At 42.8% G+C, this 27,774-nt stretch overlaps 1 protein-coding gene across 3 annotated transcripts in view; it reads left to right on the top strand.

Moving 5' to 3' along the window:
- LOC126474176 (uncharacterized) overlaps positions 1-22,382 on the top strand; it is a 47,111-nt gene extending 24,729 nt beyond the window's left edge. For all 3 annotated transcript variants that reach the window (XM_050101637.1, XM_050101638.1, XM_050101636.1), the window contains exon 3: positions 21,516-22,382. In XM_050101637.1, the coding sequence (XP_049957594.1) occupies positions 21,516-22,073 (558 nt within the window). In that variant the 3' untranslated portion in view covers positions 22,074-22,382. The remainder of the gene's footprint in view (positions 1-21,515) is intronic.
- The last annotated feature ends 5,392 nt before the right edge of the window (positions 22,383-27,774 follow it).

The raw sequence follows: 27,774 nt of genomic DNA, 5'->3' as shown, positions 1-27,774 counted from the left end.
GAGATGACAGGTGAGGTATGAGCAGCGGCAACTTGAAATTAGTGGAGGTTGATGCCTGGTGGGTAACGGGAAGAGAGGATATATTGAAGAGCAAGTTCCCATCTCCGGAGTTCTGACAGGTTGATGTTAGTGAGAAGTATCCAGATAACCCGGACAGTGTAACACTGTGCCAAGGTGTGCTGGCCATGCACCAAGGCATGTTTAGCCACAGGGTGATCCTCATTACCAACAAACATTGTCTGCCTGTGTCCATTCATGCGAATGGACAGTTTGTTGCTGGTCATTCCCACATAGAAAGCTTCACAGTGTAGGCAGGTCAGTTGGTAAATGACGTGGGTGCTTTCACAAGTGGCTCTGCCTTTGATCGTGTACACCTTCCGGGTTACAGGACTGGAGTAGGGGGTGGTGGGAGGGTGCATGGGACAGGTTTTACACCGGGGGCAGTTACAAGGGTAGGAGCCAGAGGGTAGGGAAGGTGGTTTGGGGATTTCATAGTGATGAACCAAGAGGTTACGAAGGTTAGGTGGACGGCGGAAAGACACTCTTGGTGGAGTGGGGAGGATTCGTGAAGGATGGATCTCATTTTAGGGCAGGATTTGAGGAAGTCGTATCCCTGCTGGAGAGCCACATTCAGAGTCTGATCCAGTCCTGGAAAGTATCCTGTCACATGTGGGGCACTTTTGGGGTTCTTCTGTGGGAGGTTCTGGGTTTGAGGGGATGAGGAAGTGGCTCTGGTAATTTGCTTCTGTACCAGGTCGGGAGGATAGTTGCGGGATGCGAAAGCTGTTTTCAGGTTGTTGGTGTAATGGTTCAGGGATTCCGGACTGGAGCAGATTCGTTTGCCACGAAGACCTAGGCTGTAAGGAAGAGTCCGTTTGATGTGGAATGGGTGGCAGCTGTCATAATGGAGGTATTGTTGCTTGTTGGTGAAAGCTTGAATTTTGTGTTCGTGTTTGTTTGTGTGTCTTATCAACAAGCCAACACTTTCGTTTGGTAAGTTACATCATCTTTGTTGTTAGATATATTTTTCCCACGTGGAATGTTTCCCTCTATTATATTCATTAAAAAAAGAAAAAGAAAAAAAAAACCAGAAGCTGTAACTTACCAAACGAAAGTGTTGGTATGTTGATAGAGACAATATAAACAATAAAACACACACACACACACACACACACACACACACACACACACACAAAAATTTCAAGCTTTTGCAACCCGAGGTTGCTTCATCAGGAAAGAGGAAAGGAGAGGGAAAGACGAAAGGATGTGGGTTTTAAGGGAGAGGGTAAGAAGTCATTCCAGTCCCGAGAGCGGAAAGACTTACCTTGGGAGGGAGGAGGGGGGGGGGAGGGAAGAGGACCGGTGTGTGTATATATATATATATATATATATATACAGGCAGACATATGTAAATTGGTTACACATGTATCATTTAAAGTATTTTCCATTGCTGGCCACTACATTCTCCCATCTTTCAGGCAATGTACGAACACTGCACGTCAAAAAAATTGTTCCTCTTTTGAAGTGATCCCTGAATCGATCCAGTTTGTGACTTTGTGAGATTGGAGGTGTTGATCAGCCAGGTCATGTGCCATTGATCTAAACAGGTGATAGAGGGAGCAATATCTGGAGAATATGATGGGTGGAGTAGGACTTCACATTTTAACATTTCCAAGTACATTTTGACCTGTTTTGCAACGTGGGGTCAAGTGTTGTCGTGCCTTTCGCTGTATTGCATCCATTTGTCTTTTAATGCTCTGCTCAAACCCATTAATTGCATTTGATAACGAGCACCTGTGATTGTTTCACTTGGTTTTAACACCTCATAGTACCCGACGCCGAGCTGGTCCCGCCAAATGCAGAGCGAGATCTTGGAGCCGTGAATATTCGGTTTGGCCATCGACGTGGAAGGATGGCCGGTATATCTCCATGATTTTTTGCATTTAGGGTTATCGTAATGTACCCATTTTTCATCCCTGGTCACAATGCGATGTGGAAATCCCTTCAGTTTTTGCCTCTGAAGCAACTGTTCAGAAACACACTAACGCCGTTTGTCCTCTTCCACCACTATGCCAGTCTAAGATGTTAAAATCTCCGTTCTTGAAGCTTTAAAACCACTCAAGACACGTTCTTTCACTAAAAGCGTCCTTACCGTACGTACTTTAGAGCATTGGATGAAACTCGGCCACTGTTTTCTTCATATTGAAACAATAGGGTAACGCCTCCCGCAAATGACGAGAATATGCAGACACAAATAGACTAATGTTTGAATGAGGTTATGTTGACTGAGGTCCAAGCTAACTGCCAGACGTCTGCAATTGATTTTTCGACTGCTACTTACTGTTATCACCACCTATTGGCAAACGGTGCAAGCAAAGTTGTACTCCTTGTAAATATTGTTGATGACAGTTGATGGTTTTATACCAGGTAAATAAGTGATGAAAAATTCCATGGTACACAAAATAGGTCAGCAAACAGATGTTGAGGCAACAGAAAAACCGTGCCAAATTTAATGGAGTGCAGACTCTCAAGATTGGCAATGGTTTAGATACTCAAAAGTTAGTGTAGATATCAGTGTGTGACACTTTTAATAGTTTCCGCAACATAGATCTTGATCAAAACTTGGTAGAAAATTCAAAGAGGTTTGTTCGTATGTAAAATATACCAGTGGCAGTAGTAACGTTAGTGAGAACACCACAGAAGTGGAACGACTAAACACAGTTTCCTGTAGGTCTGTCATGAAAGAAGATGCAGTTAATAACTTCGTTGCAGAATTCAAACTGAGATGTCAATATGAGTTATATGGAAGTAGATATAATTGGTATGGGAACCAACTTAACAAAGGGGCCTTTTTGTTCAAATTGTTTACCAGCTAGGTTCCTTTCAGAGTAAGGTGACCGAATACACTGATATGACAGTCATGGGATACCGCCTAATACTGTGCCGACCTTTTACTGGCATAGTACAGTAGTTCACCCATGGTGTGGATTCAAAAAGTCGTTGGAAGTCCCCTGCAGAAATATTGAGCCATGCTGCCTCTGTAGCTGCCTGTGTTGCGAAATTGTTGCCAGTGCAGGATTTTGTGCAGGAACTGACCTCTCAATTATGTGCCATAAATTTTCAATGGGATTCATGTTGGGGTGATCTGAGTGGCCAAATAATTTGCTCAAATTATCCACAATGTTCTTCAAACCAATCGTGCACAATTGTGGCCTGGTGACATGGTGCATTGTCATTCATTACAATTCTGTCGTCATTTGGGAACAAATAATCTCAAGGTAGCCAAAAATAACCATTTACAGTCAAAGATTGGTCCAGTTTGACACCGAAGACACAGTCTGTCCCTATAAACACAGCCCACACCATTAATGAGCCACCACCAGCTTGCGCAGTGCCTTATTGATGATATGGTCACGAGCCCAGGAGAGGCACTGCAGGTGATGTCATGCTGTTAGCATAGGCATGCGTGTTGGTCATATGCTGCTGTAGCCCATTAACGCTACATTTCGCGTACTGGTCTGATGGATATATTCATCGTGTGTCCCACATTGATTTCTGCAGTTATTCCGTGCAGTGTTGCTCGTGTGTTAGCACTGACAACTCTGTGCAAACGCCACTGGTTTCGGTTGTTAAGTGAAGGCCCATGGCAGCTGTGTTCATGGTGAGAGGTAATGTCTAGTGGTCTCGGCACACTCTTGACACTGTGGATCTCAGACTCTCGAATTCCCTAACAATTTCCCAAATGGAATGTCCAGTACATCTAGGTCAAACTACCATTCTGCATTCAAAGTCAGTTAATTTCTGTTGTGCACTCATAATTGTGTTGGAAACCTTTTCACATGAACCGCCTGAGTACAAATGATAGCTTTGCCATTGCACAGCCTTTTTTATAAGTTTTGTATGTGATACTACCTCCATCTGTTTATGTGCACATTGTTATGCCAAGGCTTTGATCACCTCATATCCCCATTTTAAGCATTTGTAAGACAACCACTCGTTCAACAAAATGTATGTACTCAGATATTAGAAAGATGCACATATCAAAAAAATGCACAAGAAAGAAAATTGAAGTAATTTGCTTAATTATAGACACACATAATTGACATTGATTCATGGTACAGTTTTGGAACACAAAGTGTGTCCCAACATTATGAAGCGCACAGAGGAAAATGGTCTATCGACACATAACTGGCACAGACTCAGAAAATACTGTTCTTGTGAAACACAGCATGGCTCTTTATTCATATGAAGCGAAGAGTGCTGCTGACGGGGGAACTAGAATTTATTCCATTTTTCCAGTAGATTCTCCAGCTGCTTCTAATTAAATTGTGTACCTTGAGAGTATTGTCCCAGATGTTGCAACTAGAAGTCATGTGTCCCTATCAGAAAGTCAGCTAGTGAAACCAAAGCTCTTTCAGGTGTTCCCCAAGGAAGCGTCATACTCAATTTAGGAGACTATCTGCACAGCCCTCTTAGACTGTTTGCAGGTGATGCTGCCAATTAATCATTTAGTGAAGTCATAAGAAGGTCAAAACAAATTACAATATGGTTTATATACGAAATCTGCTTGGTGGGAAAGTGGTGATTTATCATGAACTAAATTGCACAATTTTAAAAGTTCTCAATTCAATTGAATATCTAGGGATTACAATTATGAGTGACTTAAATTGGAACCATCACATTGTAAACATTATGGGAGAGATGAACCAAAGACACGCATTTTATTGACAGAACATTTAGAAGGTGCAACAAATGACCTAGAGAGCCAGCCTACACCACACTTGTCTGTTCTCTTCTGGACTTCAGAGAGCAGCAGCTTATTTGGTAAAATCACAAAATGAGAGGCAATGTCACAGATATAAGGGAATGGGGCTGGTAGTCTATAAAATAGAGGCATTTTTTGTTGTGAGATATTTTCATGAAATTTGTCACCAACTTTCTCCTACAGGTCCCAGGGATTTTCTCTGTTCTCAACTATATAGGGAGAAATGACCATAGTGATAAAATAATGGAAATTGGAGCTCACATAGAAAAATTCCCCCAGAGGTATATGAGGGTGGAATGGTAGAGAGATAGAAGGAAAGTGTTTTTCACCATCTGTCAAACAGTGTGAATTGCAGAGTAACCATATATGTGTTGTTTGTACTCCAGTTGTGTTCTGTCATCACCACATGCCGCCCCCCCCCCCCCCCCCCCCCAGGGGGTCCACAACTCTTTTGTGGATACGTGCGTAGCGAGCACGGGACCCCGAGCTAATGTGGCCCTCCTTCCTTTCCGGGCTGCATACCTTCCCTTTCCACATCCTTCCCCGTCCCCCATCTTCGCCCCCCCCCCCCCCCCCCTCACCTCTGGCTCTTTCCTTCCATTTCTCCCCCTCTGGGAGTATGGTTTGTGCCTACGTCCGGAGACGGATGCTCGAAACTGTTACAAATTCCTTGCTTTCTACACTTGCAAGTCTTCGTCCTTCCTCTGTCCTTCTCTTTTCCTTCCCTCTTCTCTTTGCCCTTTTCTCTGCTGCGGCATTTGAGACCCCTCTTCTTTCCTTTCCCTTTCTTTTTTCCTCCCTGTGCGTGTCTGAAGGCCGGCCCACGCACTTCCGTGCGTAGCCGGTGACGGGGTAACGCGTAATTCCCCACCCCGGGTAGGCAGGTAGGACACGTACGTACCCCCTGGTAACGGCCAGGCCCAGGGAGGGGTGATTACCCGAGCTGATACCTTCCGAAAGTGCTGATTGGTCCCTCCGTCCATTTGTCGGGAGGTGTGAACAATCACCTAAGGTGGGAGTGCCCTCAGAGAGGGCCCCCACAAGGGAGGAGCGCACCATCGGAGACGCCGGTAATCATGGGGGATCCTTCCGCAATGGTTTCCTCACCTTCCACTATGTCTGCTCACAAGCATAAGTTCACTGAGTCTCAGCCACAGACAGTTCTTCCATCATTGCCACAGTTCCTTGTTGTTTCTCGGTCTGACGAAGATCACGACTTCTCCACGGTCAACCCTTTCATTATTCAGAAAGGTGTCGACGCAATTGCAGGTCCTGTAAAGTCTTGTTCCAGATTACGGAATGGCACCCTGTTGTTCGAAACAGTCAGTGCCCTCCAGGCACAAAAATTGCTGCGTACTTCTCTGCTCCACACCTTCCCTGTCCGGGTTGAAGTGCACCGCACTTTAAATTCCTCGCTTGGAGTCGTTTATACACGCTCCCTCGATGGATTGTCTGATGAAGAAATTCAGCACTACCTGTCCGACCAGGGCGTAACGGCTGTTCATAGAGTTATGAAAAGGGTTGACACGAACATCATTCCAACCCGCACTGTCTTCTTGACATTTGACGAAGTTCAACTCCCGTTGAAAATCAAAGCAGGCTATGAGATAATTTCCGTTCGCCCTTACGTCCCAAACCCTACGCGTTGCTATCGCTGTCAGCGGTTCAATCACACCAGCCAGTCCTGTTCCAATCCGGCCAAATGTGTTACGTGTGGCAAGGATGCCCATGAGGGTGCTTGTCCACCTCCATCCCCTCGCTGCATCAACTGTATGGGTGACCACGCTGCTTCCTCTCGAGATTGCCCCGTTTTTAAGGATGAAAAGCTCATCCAGGAAATCAGAGTGAAGGAAAAGGTGTCGACCTTTGCTGCTCGAAAATTATTCGCCAGTCGGCAGCCCACCGTGCCTCAGACATGAAAATACAGCACTGTCCTTGCTTCTCCTCGGCCAACAAAGGAGGCGGCCACGCAGACTTGCGACCTCACCTTTAGTGCCACGGTCGTCAGATCGGCCAGCGCAAAGATCGCCCGTTCAACCTCACCACTTTCGCCTGCCCACTCTCTGGCTCACCCTTCGTCGGGTTCTGCTAAATCTCGAGCCCAAAAGTCAGACACCAAGACTTCGAGAAAAGAGCATACTCGTGAAGAGTTTTTACGTACCGCAACTTCCCAACCATCGGTTCCTCCTTCATCTAAACATAATACTTCCAAGAAGGCTACAAAGAAACCCAGTTCCTCTCCTTCTCCACCAAGGCGTGTCCCATCTACAGCACCACCTGGTGGAAATCGCCCTCGGCCGTCTTCTGTGTCGCCGAGGCGCACTGCTGGCGGCCGATCAACCGGCCGATCGCTGGTGGCAGGAGCTGCTCCTGAACAACCTATGGATCAGGATCTTCTGCCTTCGGCTGAATGCCATTCCATGCTGTCGGTCGCAAGCTCTGAGCAGTCGTTGAGTTGACAGCAACCCTGGTCACATTCCTCCATGTTCTGTTCACCCTATGTCCATTATCCACTGGAATATCTGCGGTATTCGAGCCAGTCGGGATGAATTGTCGATCCTCTTACGATCCTACTCGCCAGTCATCTTCTGTCTTCAGGAAACAAAGCTGTGTCCCCATGACCGCTTTGTTCTCCCTCATTTTCAGTCCGTCCGATATGATCTCCCCTCTGTTGAAGGCACTCCAGCACATGGAGGACTCATGATTCTTCTCCATGATACTCTCCATTATCACCCAATTCACTTAAACACTTCCTTCCAAGCTGTCGCCGTCCGTCTTTCCCTTTCCGGATACACGTTCTCTCTTTGTACTGTATACATTCCATCGTCCACACCAATGGCACGAGCTGATCTCCTTCATCTTCTTGGTCAGCTTTAACCCCCCTATTTGCTGGTTGGGGACTTAAGTGCCCACCACCCGCTTTGGGGATCTCCACATCCTAGTCCACGTGGCTCACTATTGCTCGACGTCTTCCACCAAGCGGATCTAGTTTGCCTCAACACTGGGGTCCCTACATTTTTGTCTGCCTCCACGACAAATTTATCTCATTTGGACCTTGCAGTCGGTACTGTTCCGCTAGCTCGGCGCTTCGAATGGTTCGCCCTTGATGATACACACTCGAGTGACCACTTTCCATGTGTCCTTAGACTGCAGCCTCAACTGCCATATATGCGCCCGCAACACTGGAAGTTTGCCCAAGCTGATTGGACACTTTTTTCGTCTCTAGCGACATTCGATGACCGTCACTTTCCCATCGTCGACGATGAGGTCACACATATTACCGACGTTATTCTTACAGCTGCGGAACGTTCAATACCACGCACCTCCGAATTGACCCGGCACCCCCCAGTTCCTTGGTGGAACGAGGCATGCCGTGATGCAATACGTGAGCGGCGACGTGCTCTCGGCATTTTCCGCCACCATCCTACTTTGGCCAACTGTATCCGCTATAAGCAGTTCCGTGCGCGATGCCGTCGTGTCATCCGCGATAGCAAGAAGGCAAGCTGGAAGTTCTCTATTAACTCATTTAACACCTTCACTCCCTCCTCGGAAGTTTGGAGTCGGCTTCGACGGTTCTCAGGCGCGCCTAGTTTCTCCCCAGTCTCTGGGCTCACTGTCGTGCATGATGCATTAGTGGACCCCGTCACAATTTCTAACTCGTTGGGTCAGCACTTTGCTGAGATTTCGAGCTTTTCAAATTACCCGCCAGCATTTCTCCCGAAGAAACGTGCAGCGGAAGTGCGACCTCTTGCTTTCTCCTCTCAAAATCGCGAAAGCTACAATACTGTTTTCTCCATGCGGGAACTCCAACATGCACTCTCTTCTTCTCGCTCCTCCGCCCCAGGACCGGATGGTATCCACGTCCAAATGTTGCTGCATTTATCAACCCATAGTCTGCGTTACCTCCTTCGCCTTTATAATCGAATTTGGACCGACAGTACTTTTCCCAGACGATGGTGGGAAGCTATCGTCGTTCCTGTTTCGAAACCTGGAAAGGACAAACATCTCCCCTCTAGCAATCGCCCCATTTCTCTCACGAGTAGTGTCTGTAAGGTTTTGGAGCGTATGGTGAATTACCGTTTAGCGTGGTGGCTGGAATCCCAGTCTTTTAACACCTGCCCAATGCGGATTCCAAAAGCATCGTTCTGCAGTTGACCATCTTGTTGCTCTCTCCACTTATATCATGAACAATTTCCTCCGGAAACGCCAAACAGTAGCAATATTTTTTGATCTGGAGAGAGCATACGATACCTGTTGGAGGACAGGCATCCTCCGCACACTTTTCTCTTGGGGCTTTAGAGGTCGGCTGCCACTTTTTCTTTGCGAATTTATGGCAGAGCGCACATTTAGGGTGTGGGTGAGCACTACTCTCTCCCGTACTTTCTCCCAAGAAAACGGGGAACCCCAGGGCTCCGTGCAGAGTGTTGTACTGTTTGCCATTGCCATAAATCCAATTATGGATTGTCTCCTTCCTGATGTCTCGGGCTCCCTCTTTGTGGACGATTTTGCGATCTATTACAGCTCTCAACGGACCAGCCTTCTTGAACGTCGTCTTCAAGGACATCTCGATCGCCTCCACTCTTGGAGCATCGAAACTGGCATCCGTTTTTCTCCCAGTAAGACCGTTTGTGTTACTTTTTGGCGACGTAAGGAGTTTCTTCCACCCTCCTTACATCTAGGACCTGTCAACCTTCCGTTTTCAGACGTCGCTAAATTCTTGGGTCTTATGTTTGACAGATAACTGTGCTGGTCCTCCCACGTTTCCTATCTTTCGGCTCGCTGTCTGCGATCCCTCAACACCCTCAGTGTCCTGAATGGTACCTCCTGGGGAGCGGACCGAGTGGTCCTTCTCTGCTTCTATCGCGCCTTAGTGCGCTCGAAATTGGACTATGGAAGCATAGTCTACTCCTCTGCTCGGTCGTCTATTCTTCGGCGTCTCGACTCTATCCACCGCTGTGGATTACGTTTAGTGTCTGGAGCTTTTTACACCAGCCCTGTGGAAAGCCTTTATGCTGAGACTGCTGAACCTCCGCTGTCCAATCGGCGAGCAGTCCTTCTGAGTCGTTATGCTAGCCATCTGTCTTCCATGCCTGCTAATCCAGCCCATGACATTTTTTTCGACGCCTCCTTTGATGTAGGGTATGCAGGCCACCCCTCCTCCCTACTACCACCGGGAGTCCGCTTCCGTCAACTGCTCCATTCTCTTTCCTTCTGCTTTCCTAAAACCTTCTTGACAACTTGGGGTACAGCACCGCCTTGGCTCCGTCCCCGGATCTGCCTGCTCCGTGACCTTTGTCGATTTCCCAAGGATGGTACCCCTTCACTTGTTTATCGTCGCACATTTGCTGTTCTATGTGCACAAATGACGGACGCCACATTTATTTACACCGACGGCTCGAAAACATCGTTAGGTGTAGGGAGTGCCTATATTGTTGGCGACACCCCAAATCACTTTCGGCTTCCCGACCAGTGTTCGGTTTATACTGCGGAGCTTTACGCTGTTCTCCAGGCTGTCCACTACATCTGCCGCCATCAGCAGATACAGTACGTTATCTGCTCAGATTCTCTCAGCTCTCTCCTCAGTCTCCAAGCTCTTTATCCTGTGCACCCTCTGGTCCAACGGATTCAGGACTGTCTGCGCTTGCTCCACCTGGGGGGCGTCTCGGTGGCGTTCCTCTGGCTCCCGGGACACGTTGGTACCTGTGGAAATGAGGCGGCCGATATTGCAGCCAAGGCTACAGTCTCTCTTCTTCGGCCAGCTATTCAATCGATTCCCTTCGCCGATCTACGGAACGTTTTATGTCGTCGTGTTGTTCATTTATGGCACGCGCATTGGTCGACACTTCCCCATAATAAATTGCGGGATGTGAAAGCTCTTCCTTGTGCTTGGACCTCTTCCTCCCGAAGGCGTCATCGGGAGGAGGTTATTTTAACTAGACTCCGGATAGGGCAATGTCTTTTTAGCCATCAACATCTTTTAAGCGGCGATCTTCCCCCACTCTGTCCCCACTGCTCTCAGCTGTGGACGGTAAGACACCTTTTAATTGAGTGCCCCTATTTTAATCCGTTACGCTCCCGTCTACAGCTATCGCCTGATATATCGTCGATTTTAGCAGATGACACGCGCTCAGCCGACCGTGTTCTCAAGTTTATTAGTGCCAGTGAAATGATGTCGGTCATTTGAAGCTTTTTTTGGGGACAACCAACCCCTTTCTGTAGTGGATTTTTATGCCTTCCTTCTGCTTTTCGTTTCTCCAATTTTATGACTTTCGTTCCCATTGCCGCTGGTTTCCATTTTCGGTTTTTTACTGTTTCCTAAGTCACGGACCGGGCGCTAATGACCATAGCAGTTTTGCGCACTAAAACCAAAACAAAACAAAAAAATCACCACATGCCAGTGTCTACTATGACCAACAGTGCATATTATTATTTTCCATGTTTAGTGTTCACACTAATCTCTGTGGCCTATGATGTATTTAGTCAGTGCAGTTACACTTTTTGGGTGGTGGCTAATGTGGTCCAATGATTATGGTTCAAAGTGTTATGGTCACTCACAAGTTGCTGCTGCTGCTGCATTGAATTGGTGAATAGTTTGCTGCACTTCGATCCATTGGTCTGCTGTCAGACTTTCTGATTGTAATACCTCTGTCATGTTGTTGCTCATGACTCTGGGTCTGGTGGATTTTTGTTTTGGTCTTCATTTTTTTCCGCAGTTGATCTTAATATTTCATTGAATCTCCACTTCTGTTTTACAGATATCAGGTTTTTGTGAATTGCTTTCCATCCAGTAAGACAAAAGTGACATTTTGGTAAACCATTTCATTGTGGTACTGAACCAGTGTATCTCGCTTGTTGACAGGTTTCACCAGCTTTTACTTTCCTCTCCTCCCCCCCTCCTCCTCCTCCCCCTCCTCCTCCTCCCCCTCCTCCTCCTCCCCCTCCTCCTCCTCCCCCTCCCCCTCCTCCTCCTCCCCCTCCTCCTCCTCCCCCTCCTCCTCCTCCCCCTCCTCCTCCTCCCCCTCCTCCTCCTCCCCCTCCTCCTCCTCCCCCTCCTCCTCCTCCCCCTCCTCCTCCTCCCCCTCCTCCTCCTCCCCCTCCTCCTCCTCCCCCTCCTCCTCCTCCCCCTCCTCCTCCTCCCCCTCCTCCTCCTCCCCCTCCTCCTCCTCCCCCTCCTCCTCCTCCCCCTCCTCCTCCTCCCCCTCCTCCTCCTCCCCCTCCTCCTCCTCCCCCTCCTCCTCCTCCCCCTCCTCCTCCTCCCCCTCCTCCTCCTCCCCCTCCTCCTCCTCCCCCTCCTCCTCCTCCCCCTCCTCCTCCTCCCCCTCCTCCTCCTCCCCCTCCTCCTCCTCCCCCTCCTCCTCCCCCTCCTCCTCCTCCCCCTCCTCCTCCTCCCCCTCCTCCTCCTCCCCCTCCTCCTCCTCCCCCTCCTCCTCCTCCCCCTCCTCCTCCTCCCCCTCCTCCTCCTCCCCCTCCTCCTCCTCCCCCTCCTCCTCCTCCCCCTCCTCCTCCCCCTCCTCCTCCTCCCCCTCCTCCTCCCCCTTCTCCCCCTCCCCCTTCTCCCCCTCCCCCTTCTCCCCCTCCTCCTCCTCCTCCTCCCCCTCCTCCTCCTCCCCCTCCTCCTCCTCCCCCTCCTCCTCCTCCCCCTCCTCCTCCCCTCCTCCTCCTCCTCCCCCTCCTCCTCCTCCCCCCTCCTCCTCCTCCCCCCTCCTCCTCCCCCCCTCCTCCTCCCCCCTCCTCCTCCTCCCCCTCCCCCTCCTCCTCCATCATCATCATCATCATCGTAGTGAATTTCAGGATTTTGTGATGCATCCCAAAGCATCATTCCTGAAGTTCAGGTTAACCTTGCCTTGAATGTACATAATTCAAGCTCAACCATTAACACCCACAATTTGGGATATTTAATACCTCCATTTAATTAGCATTACAATTATGTCTAAAGAATATTTAGTGACAATTGAAAATTTGTTCCAGGCCAGGACTTGAACCTGGATTAGATTGTCACTAAATATTGATTACATTGCAGATTCATCATATTTGAACAGTTTGCACCAATACTGTTTCATGACGTTGCATCCTCATTGATTTCAACCCTATCGATTTTCATTCTTGTCTCTCTAAGAAACTCCCAATGTGCATCTCACCGTTGTTGTCTGGGTGACTGTTTCTGAAGAAACAATCCCTGTCTCAATTACATGAATCAAAACATGTTATATGTAAGCTACTGATTGTAAACAACCTGTTCAAAACTAAATTTTCGATTGCCAGGAAACTCGAAAAAGATCTTCCATTTGTTCTTGTAGTTCATCTGCACTGTCATAAACAGTGCGATATCATCATCAAAACAAAGATGGTTTGGAATTTTTCCATGAACATGTAGCCTGTTCCTTCTGTTTTCCAATTTAGGGATTTGAAAACTTCTTGTATGACAGCAGAGATCAACATACAACCTTCATGAAATGATAATCAAATCAAGACCCTAAGCTGTCGACAGGCATTGATAAAGATCAACGGGGTCAGTTGAAAACGTGTGCCCCGACCAGTACTCGAAACCAGGATCCCCTGCTTACATGGCAGACGCTCTACCCATCTGAGCCACGAAGGGCACAGAGGATAGTGGGACTGCAGGGATTTATCCCTTGCACACTCCCCATGAGACCCACATTCCCAGCTTAATGTCCATACACTACATTCATAGTGCCCCTGCCCATTACACTCATTACTCGTTGCAGACAGTCTTACAGAGTCCCGTAAGAGTTCGGGCAATGTGTGTGGATCCAGCACAGGAGGAGGTCAATGGCCGGTTAGCCTTAACTATATATGAAGATGGTATCTGTCCTTTCGGACATGTCCGGACATCTTCATATACAACCTTCTTCCCCAACTTCTCTTTTCGATTCAGAATTTCCCATCCAACAATTGAAGTATAATGGCAGCTGTAGCATTGAGGTATATATTTTTCAGTTAACTATCGTCAGCTGAGTCAGTGTCTTGTTTCCCGAAAGCTGTTAGTACAGTTTTTGTTGATAGTCATCTTTCTCAAAATCTGTCACTGGCTCATTCATTCACAATTAGTTCATGGGGAATACTTCTATATTACTTTCAGTATTGGCATGTGCATTTGCAAAATGTAGCTACTTAAAAAGCACTGCTCTTCCTCTTATACTTCTCAGCTATGACGACTTCATACTAAGCATTTATGTAATATTAATGATTACAATGAACACTGTCAGCCATCTATATACTTGAAAAGTTAAAGACATCTATAATGTTAACATTGTCAGAGCTATGTGGAATTTACATTCAGAGCCCAATATGCTAATAAATTATAGGTGGAGTGGCAAATCAGCACTTTGTTCTGAATGTGGGAGATTTTACAGTTAGTGCCCAATGTTACCAGCAACTTGTTATGTAGAATGTTGCATCAGGGTATGAAACTACCCAGGTTACTATAAAGCGGACTAAACACAAGGAACTCCACAGCCTTTTGTAAGTCAAGTGCCAAGTAACAGAGGCTGTGTGTGCGGAATCTCATAAATAGTTCTTGTGTTCATTATCATGGATTTTCACTGTTGGAAGCCAACCAGTTGGCATCCTATAAAGTCTGTAGGTTATCCATCACAATACATGTACTGTAGTAGTGGCCCTAGGTGTCTGCAGAACCTATTGAGTAGGCGGCCATGAATTTTATTTTGGCAGTCTTGAGGGGCAGGTGGAGATGGAGAAATTTGGAATGTGGCATTGTTGAGCTATATGAGGTGTAAACGCCTAGTGGAAATGACACAAATTGTAGCTCTGCTCATGACAGTGTTGCTGTAGGATTATCAGTTAGAACAGCTGTTTCTTTAATTCTGTCCACTTTCTCTTTTTAAATCACTTTAATCCGCATCCTTTTTTGGAAAGACATTGCTCTTAAGATTTTTAATAATTAATACTATTGTAATTTTAATCTGGTTTTAAAGTTACTAAATACGGTCAGAGTAAAACCAATTTCTCACTAGCCAAAACATTTCCCACACCATATTAATATCTCTCGCAGATTGTAACTTCACGTCTGCGAGCATTTTGTGCAAATGTGAGTTTGGTGCTAGTGCCAGTGGGATTTCGTGTGTAAGACACGAGACCTTCAACGCTGGTTCATTTGTTAGTTTCAAGGCAGCAAAGAAAGTTACCTTTTGCTGTAGCTGAGGTAATACCATCACAGTCACTAGTTCCTTCCGAACAGAATGTGAATGGCAGTAACAAATCACCTACACTTGCTCCTGCGACATCTAGAACTTTAGTCGAAGAGTTTCAAAACAGACTCATTGAAACTTTTTTAAGGAACTGATGAGATAGTAAAATCTAAAATCATACGAGCTGTGAATAATCATGTCTCATTCATTAGTAAGAAGTTCTGGAAACACTGTAGAATAATTTCAAATTGTTTCCTGACAGCGTGATTGCAAAAAAAAAAAAATCCATTATGCAAGGATAAGTTATGTGTAATTACTTATGGATTTGGCCCTCATTTCCAGAATCTCCTAACAAAGTCAGGGAAATTGGATTCTTTTGTGTGTCATATGATGAGAGTTTGAACAAAGCTATCCAAAAGGGGCAGATGGATTTTTGGTGGTTTGTTTCTGGGATGAACAATATGTCTGTATCTGCAAGATATTTAACAAGTCTGTTTTTGAATTCTGCCACATCTGCTGCTTTATGGTCAAGTTTTCTGAAGGATGTTAATGGTTTGAATTTGTCACTTCAGAATATACGAGAGTAAGTCAATTATTATCCGCAATTTAGTTATTTTTGTGGTAGTACTGTTGTTTTGTTGATGCGTGCTTTGGTTATTTGTTGTTATATATTTATAATTTTCAAGCTGCTAGATTAGTTTTGTTATCACTGCCATTCTGTTAATCAATGCTGCTTCGCTGTCTATTTGCAACAAAGAAGAGCAACATTCAGTGATCCGCTTTTTTGTGGTTAGAAGGCGTATCAGGGGCCGAAATTCATTGAAGACTTTTGGTACAATATGGGAACAGCGTTTTGCCATAACGGAGCGTCTATGAATGGATTGAAAAATTCCGAAATGGTCGCACAAGTTTTGGGCACGATGAAATAGTTGGATGACTGTTTACCACCATAAATGAAGAAACCATTGAGCGTTCACGTGAAATGATTCTCTTAGACCGATGATTAGCTATTGACAAAGTGACACATCGTCTGCAAATTAGCCACAGTTCTGCTTAAGAAATCATCCACAGCAGACTTGGGTTTCATAAAGTTTGTGCAAGATGGATCCCTAACAACTCGCACAGTTGCAGAAACAAACGTGCATGGACATCTGCAAAAAAACATTTGGATCGCTATGGTAATGAAGGGGACAGCTACTTAGACAGAATTGTTGCTGATGGACGAAACATGGATCCTTCATTATGAGCCGGAGAGTAAACGGAAGTGTGTGGAATGGAAACATCTGAATTCGCCATGCAAGAAAAAGCTAAAGACCCAACCAACTGCAGGAAAACTGATGCTTACGGTTTTTTTGGACACACGAGGCCCAGTACTGGAACATAATTGGGAAAGGGGCACAATAACAAACAGTGTACGTTACAACGAGATGATTACTTTTGCCTCGGGCAAAGCAGTGAAAGAAGTGGTGCATTCCTGGCTTGCAGCTCAACCGAGAACCTTCTTTTATGAGGGCATCAGGAAGCTTGTACAACGATGGACCAAGTGCATTGAAATGCAAGGAGACCATGTCGAAAAATGTTGTTGCAAGTTTCCTATTTGATTACAATAAAATTTTATTTATAATTACTTTGCGGATAATAATGGACTTACCGTTGTAATTCAAATTTCAGTGGATGGGCCAAATGTGAACTTGAAGATTTTGCTCGATTCAAGATTTTGCATTATTTATAAGCATTTCTAATCAATGAAGAAGATAATCAATGACAAATGTTTCATTGTGGCACTTGCTCAGTTCATGTAATGAACAGAGCTTTGAAAACTGCTCAAAATAAAAGTGGTTGCAGTATTAATGTATTTGTGATAGTGATCTTGTACTTCGTGAAGGATTTTCATTCAAGTAAGGTAACTTTCTCAGATATCACTGAGTTTTCCAAGTTTCCTCGCAAATTTTGTTCTATAAGATCGATTGGTAATAGTGAAGTCATGAAGAATGTGATTGAACTTATTTCTCATTGAAGAAGTATGTTGCTGAAACACATTAAAGCTCATGTGAAAGTAGGAACTTTAAACAATTAAACCTTACTTAGAAGACAGATTCCTTTGTGTACAACTCTAGTTTCTTAAATCCTTATCAGCTGAATTTGCTTAGTTTTTAAGTGTTAGTCAAATTACTCTCTCTGCCCATTTTTGTACAGAGGTGTGTTCAGTTTAATGTATAGCACTGCTTCTCAGTTCATAAATAAAACTGTTGTGGAAATGGCAGCAGATTCTGACAGTGTGTAATCGTAAAAAAACTCATTTCGTGCATATAGATTTGTTGCAACTGCTGTGGGCAAAAACTACACAGAAAAGGAAGTCTTTATTTCCAAAAATGATTGCACAGATCGTTGTTGTTGTTGTTGTTGTTGTTGTTGTTGTTGTTGTTGTTGTCGTCGTCATCTTCAGTCCTGAGACTGGTTTGATGCAGCTCTCCATACTGTTCTATCCTGTGCAAGCTTCTTCATCTCCCAGTACCTATTGCAACCTACATCCTTCTGTATCTGTTTAGTGCATTCATCTCTTGGTCTCCCTTTATGATTTTTACACTCCACACTGCCCTCCAATACTAAATTGGTGATCCCTTGATGCCTCAGAACATGTCCTTCCAACTGATCCCTTCTTCTAGTCAAGTTGTGCCACAAACTTCTCTTCTCCCCAATCCTATTCAGTACCACCTCATTAGTTATAAGATCTACCCATCTAATCTTCAGCATTCTTCTGTGGCACCACATTTTGAAAGCTTCATTCCATACAAGGCTACACTCCATACAAATACTTTCAGAAAAGACTTCCCGACACTTAAATCTATACTTGATGTTAAAAAATTTCTCTTCTTCACAAACGCTTTCCTTGCCATTGCCAGTCTACGTTTTATATCCTCTCTACTTCGACCATCATCAGTTATTTTGATCCCCAAACAGCAAAACTCCTTCACTACTTTAAGTGTCTCATTTCCTAATCTAATTCCCTCAGCATCACCTGACTTACTCGACTATATTCCATTATCCTCGTTTTGATTTTGTTGATGTTTATCTTATATCCTTTCAAGACACTGTCTATTCTGTTCAACTGCTCTTCCAAGTCCTTCGCTGCCTCTGACAGAATTACGATGTCATTGGCGGACCTCAAAGTTTTTATTTCTTCTCCATGGGTTTTAATTCCTACTCCAAATTTTTCTTTTGTTTCCTTTACTGCTTGCTCAATATACAGATCGAAAAACGTCAGGGATAGGCTACAACCCTGTCTCACTCCCTTCTCAACCACTGCTTCCCTTTCATGCCCCTCGACTCTTATAACTGCCATCTGATTTCTGTACAAATTGTAAATAGCCTTTTGCTCCCTGTATTTTACCCCTGCCCTTCAGAATATCTGTATCAAAAAACTGCTGAGAAGAGTCCTTTGAAAATAGGTTGTCAAAGGTGGCTCATAGGTAGCACTCAGTTATGCAGACCTGCATTTTGAGAAATTCTTGAGTGACAATTGCAATGGAAGAATTTGTGTCAAAAATCATGTCTGCCTCAATGGCTGATGTAGTGAATAGAGATGTGATGAACTTACTGCAAAGTGCACCTCATGATTTCATAGTGTTTGTCTAGAAGCTGATATGTGTGTTCGATGGAAATGATGCAGCTAAGAGGCCTTTCCGTTAACAAAGAAGTTTTAGTTTTGACGGGATGATAAATATATCTGAAAATAGTCATACCCCATCCTGTGTGTGAGAGTTTAATGTTCTTATAGCATGTGATGAATGGTATACTACAGTTCATACATACCTACATTATGTGCATATTTTCGAGCGGTCATGAATGTAACTAAAGAGAAGTCATGAAAATGTCGTGGCTTTGATTATCGTATAAAATCTTTAGAGTCCTTTTATATTCTGAGGAGGTAGGGCTGTTGATAAAATATCAGTAATTATTTTTTTTTTTTTTTTTTTTCCAATTTTCCATAAATGTTTGGAATTGTTCTTTTGAAATTGTAGAACAACATAATTTTACTTTCACTAGGTGAAGGAATCTTACTACTTTTCGAGCTTTCATCACATTCAGTCTTTTTCTTTGACTGTGTGAAGCAAGTGTAGGTGGGACAAAGAAGAAGTCAGGTTGCTCTGGGGGTGGTGGTGTGAATGGAATAACAAGATTTTCTATGTGCAGAAATAGCACACCAGTTGCATTAAAAAAAAAAGGGGGGGGGGGTTTAATGCAACTAGTGTTCTCTCTCTTCACATCAGCATTCTTCAAAAACAGTTGCTGAAAATGAACAAAAATCGAAATAACAAAATTGGTCTTCATGGTGGGTGGAGATGTGTGAGGAGAAATACTAGTGGAATCGGTGCTTAGTGCTACTAACAGAAACGTTTAACTTCACCATGCAGTTTTGACACTACAGCTGCTAGGTTGCTAGTGTTTGCAGAAATGAAAAAATGGGGAAGTTGACATGTAGTGTTCCAAGCAAATCAGATAAGTGACAAAACCAAATGACGGCTGCATGAGACAACTTTTATTATCCCACTAACATGCAGTTACCATTGTGAGCCAAGAATGAACATCATTTTCTTTTAAATTCTTGCCCTAAGGGGGATAAACAGATGCTAGCTTGTTGATGTACAGAATATTTAATGATAAATCAATACTTAAATGTACAGCTCTAAAACTGGCAGTATATTTACAATGTGCAGCTGATATTTTTATAGGCCAGTACGTTGATATTTTTTCTGGTGATATATCAAGAGCTGATAATAAAAATAATATTTTTTTAAATATTGATATATCGGATTGCCAATACTTTTAGAAAGGTCAGCAGTCCTACTCTTGAAGCTAGGGAGTTCTCATGTGTCATCTGAGGCTAAAGTGTGTCTGTGATGTCAGCGGCTTTTTCTAGCCTACTGATGTTGACAGTTTGTTAATATTGGTCATAGCCATTTGGGTGATCTTATAAGGTAGCCAGTGAGAATCACTGAAACTAATTTTTTTAGGAGAAGATAGAAATTGATGACATTTGTTTTTGATTTGGAGTGTGCCTTATTTTCGTGTTTCTGTGGTGACTGGAAGAAAAAAGATGTGATGAAAACTGACCAGTAGCATACCCTTAGGCCAAGGTTAGTTTGGAATGTGATAATTTACATATTAGTAGGAGAAGTTGCCAAATCTCAAAGTGGAAAAAATGAGTGCCATAATAGATTGACATGTAATGTAGCCAGAGGTAAACATTCATGAGTGGAATGACCTACCTGTGTGTCTTATGTCCAATTTTTATGAAAATTCTGATCATGTGATTAAATTCGAACCTAAGACAATGAAGTAAAAGTTAACTTTACTTACAAGCCATGGAAAAGTACAAATGATAATCTCATTGACTATCTACATCATGATTTGTCTTGTAGACTTCCCGTGGTTTGTTGTGTGAATGAATGCTAATAGCAGCAAGCCGTGGGAAAGCTGTCAACACTGTAAGTGCTGTTAGTCATCTGATATCAACTGCTGCAAATGAGTCATGCACAGAAATTCTCATTTGCCCAGCAAGCAATAGGCTTTTGGGACCTACACTAAGAATGTACTACATGTTGGTCTGCTTCTCCATACCATTGTTTTACTTTGGTGGACTGTCTCTCACAGACACAGTACACCTGTATACTTCCTATTTCTAGTTTTTCTTCTTTTCAGCTGACACACCATCAGTATTAAATCAAAGCCTGGGAGAATCTGTTACACATGTCATGTGCTGGCAGTGAGCAGAAAAACGAAATGTCTATCCATCCCTGAAGGATTAAATTCTTGTTCTGTAAATGAAAGTGATTTTGTTATAATGTTTCACAGATGCATTTTTCTAGTGTAGCTCAGATGTCTGTTCGGGACTCAGGACCGGTAGAAATACTTTTGGGATTGATCTTGTAGTACCCTTAGTGGTTCACATCAGTTCATTGAGTTGTTTGTCCATATTTTTTGATATTATGTAGTCGTATAGCAAAGCAGTACGTAGTTGTGTAATATTTAAGTTCCAAGACAGATGCTTGCAGTTTAAGTGTAGAATGATTTTGGGAAGTCCTGCATAATGTGTGTGGGATATTTAGTTCAGAGTTGGGGGAAATAGCACTACAAAAGTTTTCCATGAGTTGGTAGTATTCTATACGTCGTCATAAATAAATATAGGCCTATTATGTTTCATGATTCCTAACTCTGTTTTAATGCCATTTTTATGTGCTGTCAATTGCAACATTTAACTAAATGTTGATTCTCCCCAAATTTAACAGACATTGAGTGGAATGTGGTTGGAATTTACAGATTTTGTGTAGTGCTTCATCTACTTCATTAGTTAGTAAGAGTGCTTTTAGTTTGGTCAGTTCTTCCATGAATTTATTTTTTATTTTGTAAGATATAAGCCAATAAGGTTTCCTTGTTTTACCATTCGGGTTGTATGATTTCGATACTCAGCTTAGCTTGCTATGTTTTACTAACATTTGTTCTTGGTTTATGTAAGATCATTTAGTATTATACAAAAGCTGAAATGTTTCTGACTAAGCCACTGAAAACAAATTCCACAGGCCAAACAGCGGCTTCGGAGACCAATCATTCCATCACAAGTTGAAGCAGCATCTACAAGTACCGGTACTCTCGATGTGGAGGCAGACCAGAGTATTCGTCAGCCAACTACCACCACATCCAGCCCCACAAAAGATCAGACTACAGCTGAGCCTCCAACCAAAGTAGTACGGCTAGCAGATGATGCTGAGGATGCTGTACCAGAAGCAGAGGCCCCACAGCCTGCTCAGCTGGGGTTCTGGGACAGGGAGCGTAGGATTGCTGGCATGAGAAATTCTCTCTTCCGCCTCCAGGACGTTGTTACGAGGGTTTCTAAAGTGTCACAAGCACAAGCAACTAAGATACGGGAGTTGCAGGCAAAAGCAGAGAGTGTTCCTCAGGTGATGTGTGACCCACGTTGTGTTGAGTTACAACGCACTCTGGCCATACTTGGTATTGGTGATGAGATTTTTGTTAAATTAGCTGGCATAATTAGTGACTCCCAACCTGGAACAGAGTTTTTTAATCCTAAAGCTGCAGCTATCATGAATCTTATAAGAGATTATACATCTTTGTATTGAGGTATTGGATTTTTTTCCCCATGGGTAGTAAAACTCATATTTTATAAGGCTGTATAATTTTTTTACTGATTTACTTGCTTTTTACAGTTAGATGTATCTGACAGTGAATATATTTATATGCCACATATATACTCACTGATAAAACTTGAGTGCAGCATAACAATGCACAGTTGTATGTGAGTAATATTTGTGTACTTGCCTCAAAGGCAAACTATCAAAATTTAGATAGTCTGAAGATTTCCTTAATTTTTAAAAGAAAATGTGAAAATTCTGCATCATGACATTGTTAATAAATGAAATTCATTTGAATCTCCACAAATTTTTCCTTTCCTTTACCTGCCTTCTATAGTTTTCTTTAGAGTTGGACATGCGTGTGTTACTCAGAATGTTATTCATTTCATTGTAAACCTTCTTTTGTTAAAATGATTTTTGTGCATCTTCGGATTTCCACTGCTACAGTTCCATCTCCCTTTTTTGCATTTGACACGTACCCTTGAATACTGATAGAAATGCAGATGTACTAAAAGGCAAATCAGCTAGGAAAAATGTAGATAAGATAAAAAATTAACTAATTTTAAAAATGACAAGACTGAGGACAGTCATAAATTCATACAAAGGAGTTAAAATGTAGCATATAATAACTGCAAAACACACGAGACTTAAAGAAACACTGTGGTCGTGGAACTGAAAGCGTCATGTACGCTAGTAAAAAAAAAAGTTTGAAAATTTGTGTGTGTGGGGGCGGGGGGGGGGGGGGGTCTGGCTTGCTGGCTGGCTGGCTGGCTGGCTTACTAGTACCCTGTTTTATGAAGTCATTGACAGGGATTTGGAACTAGTAAGATGGAAGGCAGGAAGAATCTGGCAGAAAAGAAGTGCCTGGAAAACATGTGAGAAAATAGTTTAAGTGTAAGCAGGTAGCTCCCTTGTGTTCTCATAGTCACAATGTTTTTTCTGTTTTTCACTTGTGTAAATAAAGAGAACCTCTCTCACACACACATACATAAGTTGAGAACAGCCATGCGTGCTGAGATTTTGTAACTTATATATGATGCTATAAGCAGTGTTAATAGACCTAGACATGACGGTGTCATGACACGACTTTGTGTGTTTTGGCCTCAGGCTACCACTTGCATTATAGAGCTAGCCATTAGAGCTTAACCGCACATGTATCGGCTGCAAGAAACTTTGTTGTTAGTGTTCAACAATCAGATAGGCCAGCAATCTCGCCTTAAATGCTGCCAGCCACTGGTCGTGTTGTTAATGTAATCTTAGTCTGATGCTACATCAAAGGAATAGAAATATTTTACAAATAGTTGTTGAGAGTAAGTAATACGTTTATAGTGCTTCTGAAATTTAGCATTTTAGTTTTGAAACAATAATGAAAAATCGTGTCGGCTTACTGAGTTATGCAGAGAGTACACTTTAAAATTGAATCCTGAATACTCTTAACTTCCTTTGCCTTTTATTTTATTTGTGGCTGAAGCAAGCTGCTTAGAGCCAACCATAGGTTCCAGCACACATGTGATCCATCGTCCACATCGGATGCCCCACTATAAGTGGTTCACTTACGATACAGAATTCAGTATATCTAGAACAGATTAATTTTTCCCAGTATTTCACAAGCAGCTATAATTCTGAAGCCCTGTTCTATAATTGAGTGGTGTCAAATCTATAATTCTGTCAGTTACCTGCAGCTTGGTGTCAGCATCGTGCAAAGCTAGTGAAAGTTGTCTACAATCATTGTTCAAACCACTGCCATGTGAAAACAGAGTACCATTTCCATTGTTATTGACCAGTGTGTTCTATGTAAATCAAAAACGGTCAGTTTTCTTATGTTAATCAGTGTGTGTCAGTGAAGCAAGTTAAAAGAAATTTGTAAAAGATAGTGTGGTCAAATGAAAGAAACTTGTTGACATTGAAACAAAAATGAGAAGTAATTGAAAGATTTGAGAAGGGTGAAACTCATACAAAACTAATTGCTGATTATGGTATTGGAAAGACTGTTCAAGGGGAAATGCGATTCTAGTTCGGGACCAACTGCAGGAAAAAAGCATGAAAAGACCTACATTTGATGAATAAGATGTTCCTCTTTTGCAGTAGTTTAGCCAAAAACAAGCAGAAGCTGTCAGTGTTTCAGGTGTGATGTGTGCTGAAAAAGCTAAGTTTTTTCATGAAGCTTTGCGGTTAGATGGAGAATTTAATGCCTCCTCTAGCTAGCTAACACGATTCAAATGCCAGGGGATTCACAAACTTATTGTGCAAGGAGAGTGGGAGTTCAAATGTCATGGCTGCTGATTCCTTCTGGAAAAAGTTCCAGAAATTTGTGGAAGAAGAGAATTTTACACCAGACGATATTTATAATGCAGATGAAAGTGGCCTGTATTGGAAATGTCTGCATGCCAGAAACCTGGTTTTTTAAGAGCAAAATTTGTGCTCCTGGGTGAGTCATCTAAAGAACACATGGCAATTTTTTGCACTGCTAATGCTCCTGGGAACCAGGAAGTGAAACTACTATACTACTGACTATAAAAAAGCCTAGATCATTCAAAGATATAGCAGCTAAGGAGCTCCCTGTGCATTACTATAATCAAAAAGGAGCACGGATGGAGAGTGAAATTTTCAAAAACTTATCCCACCCACATTTTGTACCACAAAGTTGGCTATTTCTAGGAGAGGAAGTATTGTCACAGAAGACTGTGCCTGATAACAGCCCTTCACTTCCTGATGACAGGATTCGCATATGATGGTCTCATCATAACTAAATTTTTACCTCCTAACGTGGCAGCCAATGAACCAAGGTGTAATTGCATAGGTAAAACAGCACTACAGGGTTGGTCTACTGAGAGTGCTAGTTGATGAAGATGATTGGTGGCTTTCTGGAAGAAGTTGACAATTCTAGATGCCATGCATAGGATTTTTAATGCCTGGCGGGAAGTCAAGCCACGTATACTAGTTTGACCATGAAGGAAAATCCTTCCTGCTATAGAAGAAAGTGATTTTCAAGCTTTCGGTGATGAACAGTTGCACAAATAATGAATGTGATGATGAAAATAAAGAAAATTTCAAGGAGCAGCTGAAGATTGACGTATGGGAACCTGGCTTCCAGTACGTGACGGATGCCATAATTGTGACCACTACTTCACAGCAAAAGAAAGGAGAGAACAGTGAAGGTGGAAAGGGGATGAAGACAGTGACCTTGTTAATCATTGTATTGCAGTGTGTAGATGCACTTCTAGATTCTAATAGCCAGAGGGGGTTTCAGTACAATGACATTACTGCTTCAAGAAAAATTTGAAATTCTGTGTGAAAAAGCAGACCAATGACACAGGCTACTTTAAGAAATAGGTTGGCCTACAGTACCCATGCACAGAACTGGGCTAAACTGTCAAACAAAGAATCCCTGTTTGAAAAATCTGTTACTTGTGTGTTTTGATTATTCATGTATCTTTTCCCCCACATTACCCCAAATAATTAGGGGTATACTGATTATTTGTGCTTACTTCTAGATAAGCTCAAGTACTGTGGTATGAATGGGACAGTGCTCAAATGATTTAAATCATACCTAACTGGAAGAGTGTAGAAAGTTGAAATAAACAGTTCACATAATATGCAAAAAAAACTGGTGATTTCTCAAACTGGGGAACAATCAAGAATGGCGTTCTGCAGGGTTCAGTCTTGGGTCCTCTGCTGTTCTTAATATATATTAATGACTTGCCATTCTATATTCACGAAGATCCAAAGCTGGTACTTTTTGCCGATGATACAAGTGTAGCTATCACACCCAACAGACAAGAATTAACTGGTGAAATTGTAAACGATGTTTTTCAGAAAATCCTTAAGTGGTTCTCTGCAAATGGGCTCTCATTAAACTTTGACAAAACACAGTATATACAGTTCCACACAGTAAATGGAATGACACCATTAATAAATACAGACTTCGATCATAAATCGGTAGCTAAGATAGACTATTCAAAATTTCTAGGTGTATGCATTGATGAGGGGATGAACTGGCAAAACGCACTGAGGATCTGCTGAAACGTTTGAGTTCAGCTACTTATGCTATTAGGGTCATTGCAAATTTTGGCGATAATACATCTGAGTAAATTAGCTTACCACGCCTATTTTCATTCTCTGCTTTCGTATGGCATCATATTCTGGGGTAACTCATCACTGAGTAAAAGAGTGTTCATTGCACAGAAGCGTGTAATCAGAATAATTGCTGGAGCTCATCCAAGATCATCCTGCAGACACTTATTTAAAGAGCTAGAAATCTTCACTGTAGCCTCACAATATATATATTCACTTATGAAATATGTTATTAACAATCTGAACGAATTCAAAAGTAATAGCAGTGTACATGGCTACAACACTAAGAGAAAGGATGATCTTCACTACTCAAGGTTAAATCTAACTTTGGCTCAGAAGGGGGTAAATTATGCTTTGGTCACTTACCTAATAGCATCAAAAGTCTGACAGATAGTCATATAGCATTTAAAAGGAAATTAAAAGAATTTCTTAATGGCAACTCCTCCTACTCATTAGATGAATTTTTGGATATAGTAAGTGGGTAATTTCCCAGCCCCCACAAACAAAATAATAATAATAATAGTGTCTCATGTAATATTTTGTGTAATGTAATATCTTGTATAGACACTTTTATTAACCTGACACGTTCCACATCATTACGAAGTGTCGTATTCATGCTCTATGGAACAAGTACTAATCTAATCTAATCTAATCTAATCTACATCAGACAGAACTGTGAAAGTTACAGATCTCAGCCCTTTCTTCCTGGGCTGTGCACATGATCAGCATTTGAGGAGATGAGATGATCTGGAGCTTTTAAAGGGAAACTCATTCAGTTGTCTCCAGCATCCTTTGAAATAAACATTTTGCTACTGCTGCCACACACAATTTTAGTTTCCAATGCATTACTGTGATGTGAGAAATTGTTTAACTTGTTAGAACTGCTGTTTCGCTTTGGTTTTCTTCCTTGTGATTGACGTGTAAAGCATAAATATACTACTGGGAATGAACATGAACAGCTTATTTCTAAACCCGCACCAAGGATTATCTTAAAGCCTACCTCTTCATACAGGTATGTTGCCTTAAGTCTGGCTACTAGCTCTCTGTTTGTTTTACCTTCTACAAATTCATAAAGCACTGCAGAAGGCATGTGCAATGTTGGGGCATGTATTATTTCTTAGCAGAACTGAATACTTCATATCACAGAAGAAACAGAGACTGACACTAGAGAGGCATGTCAGTATTAGAACACAACGGTGAAAGTGAGTGTTATACTCTGGTGTAGAGGGCGCACTAGCAGAGAATATGGTTTCGTTGTAGTCTGAGCTGGTATTGTGTAATCTACTGCTTAATCAGTATGATTGGAGTATTATGCACAGGACATGGTTCACATTCTCTCTTATCTGGAGTGTTATACCCACTTTCTGTTTCCAAGATAATCATTCTGTTTGGTCTGCAGCACAAGGAGGATGTTGATTTGTGTATGTCTGTAGACAGAATGTAAGTATAAAGGGCAAGTCATATTGTTAAAACTTCGTTTCTATGTGTAAGTACTGCTTGGACTATCTGTATGCAGTTGGAGATAGTGTTTACTCATTTGTTACTTTGTATTCCAGCTAAGACTTTCCATTAGTGTGTTGATTTAGGAGGTGGTAGATTACCACTCCTTAAAAAG

The sequence above is a fragment of the Schistocerca serialis genome, chromosome 4, assembly GCF_023864345.2.
Source record: "Schistocerca serialis cubense isolate TAMUIC-IGC-003099 chromosome 4, iqSchSeri2.2, whole genome shotgun sequence".
Classification (NCBI taxonomy): Eukaryota; Metazoa; Arthropoda; class Insecta; order Orthoptera; family Acrididae; genus Schistocerca; species Schistocerca serialis.
Note: the sequence above shows the minus strand (reverse complement) of the source record. Positions and strands in the feature narration are given on the sequence as shown.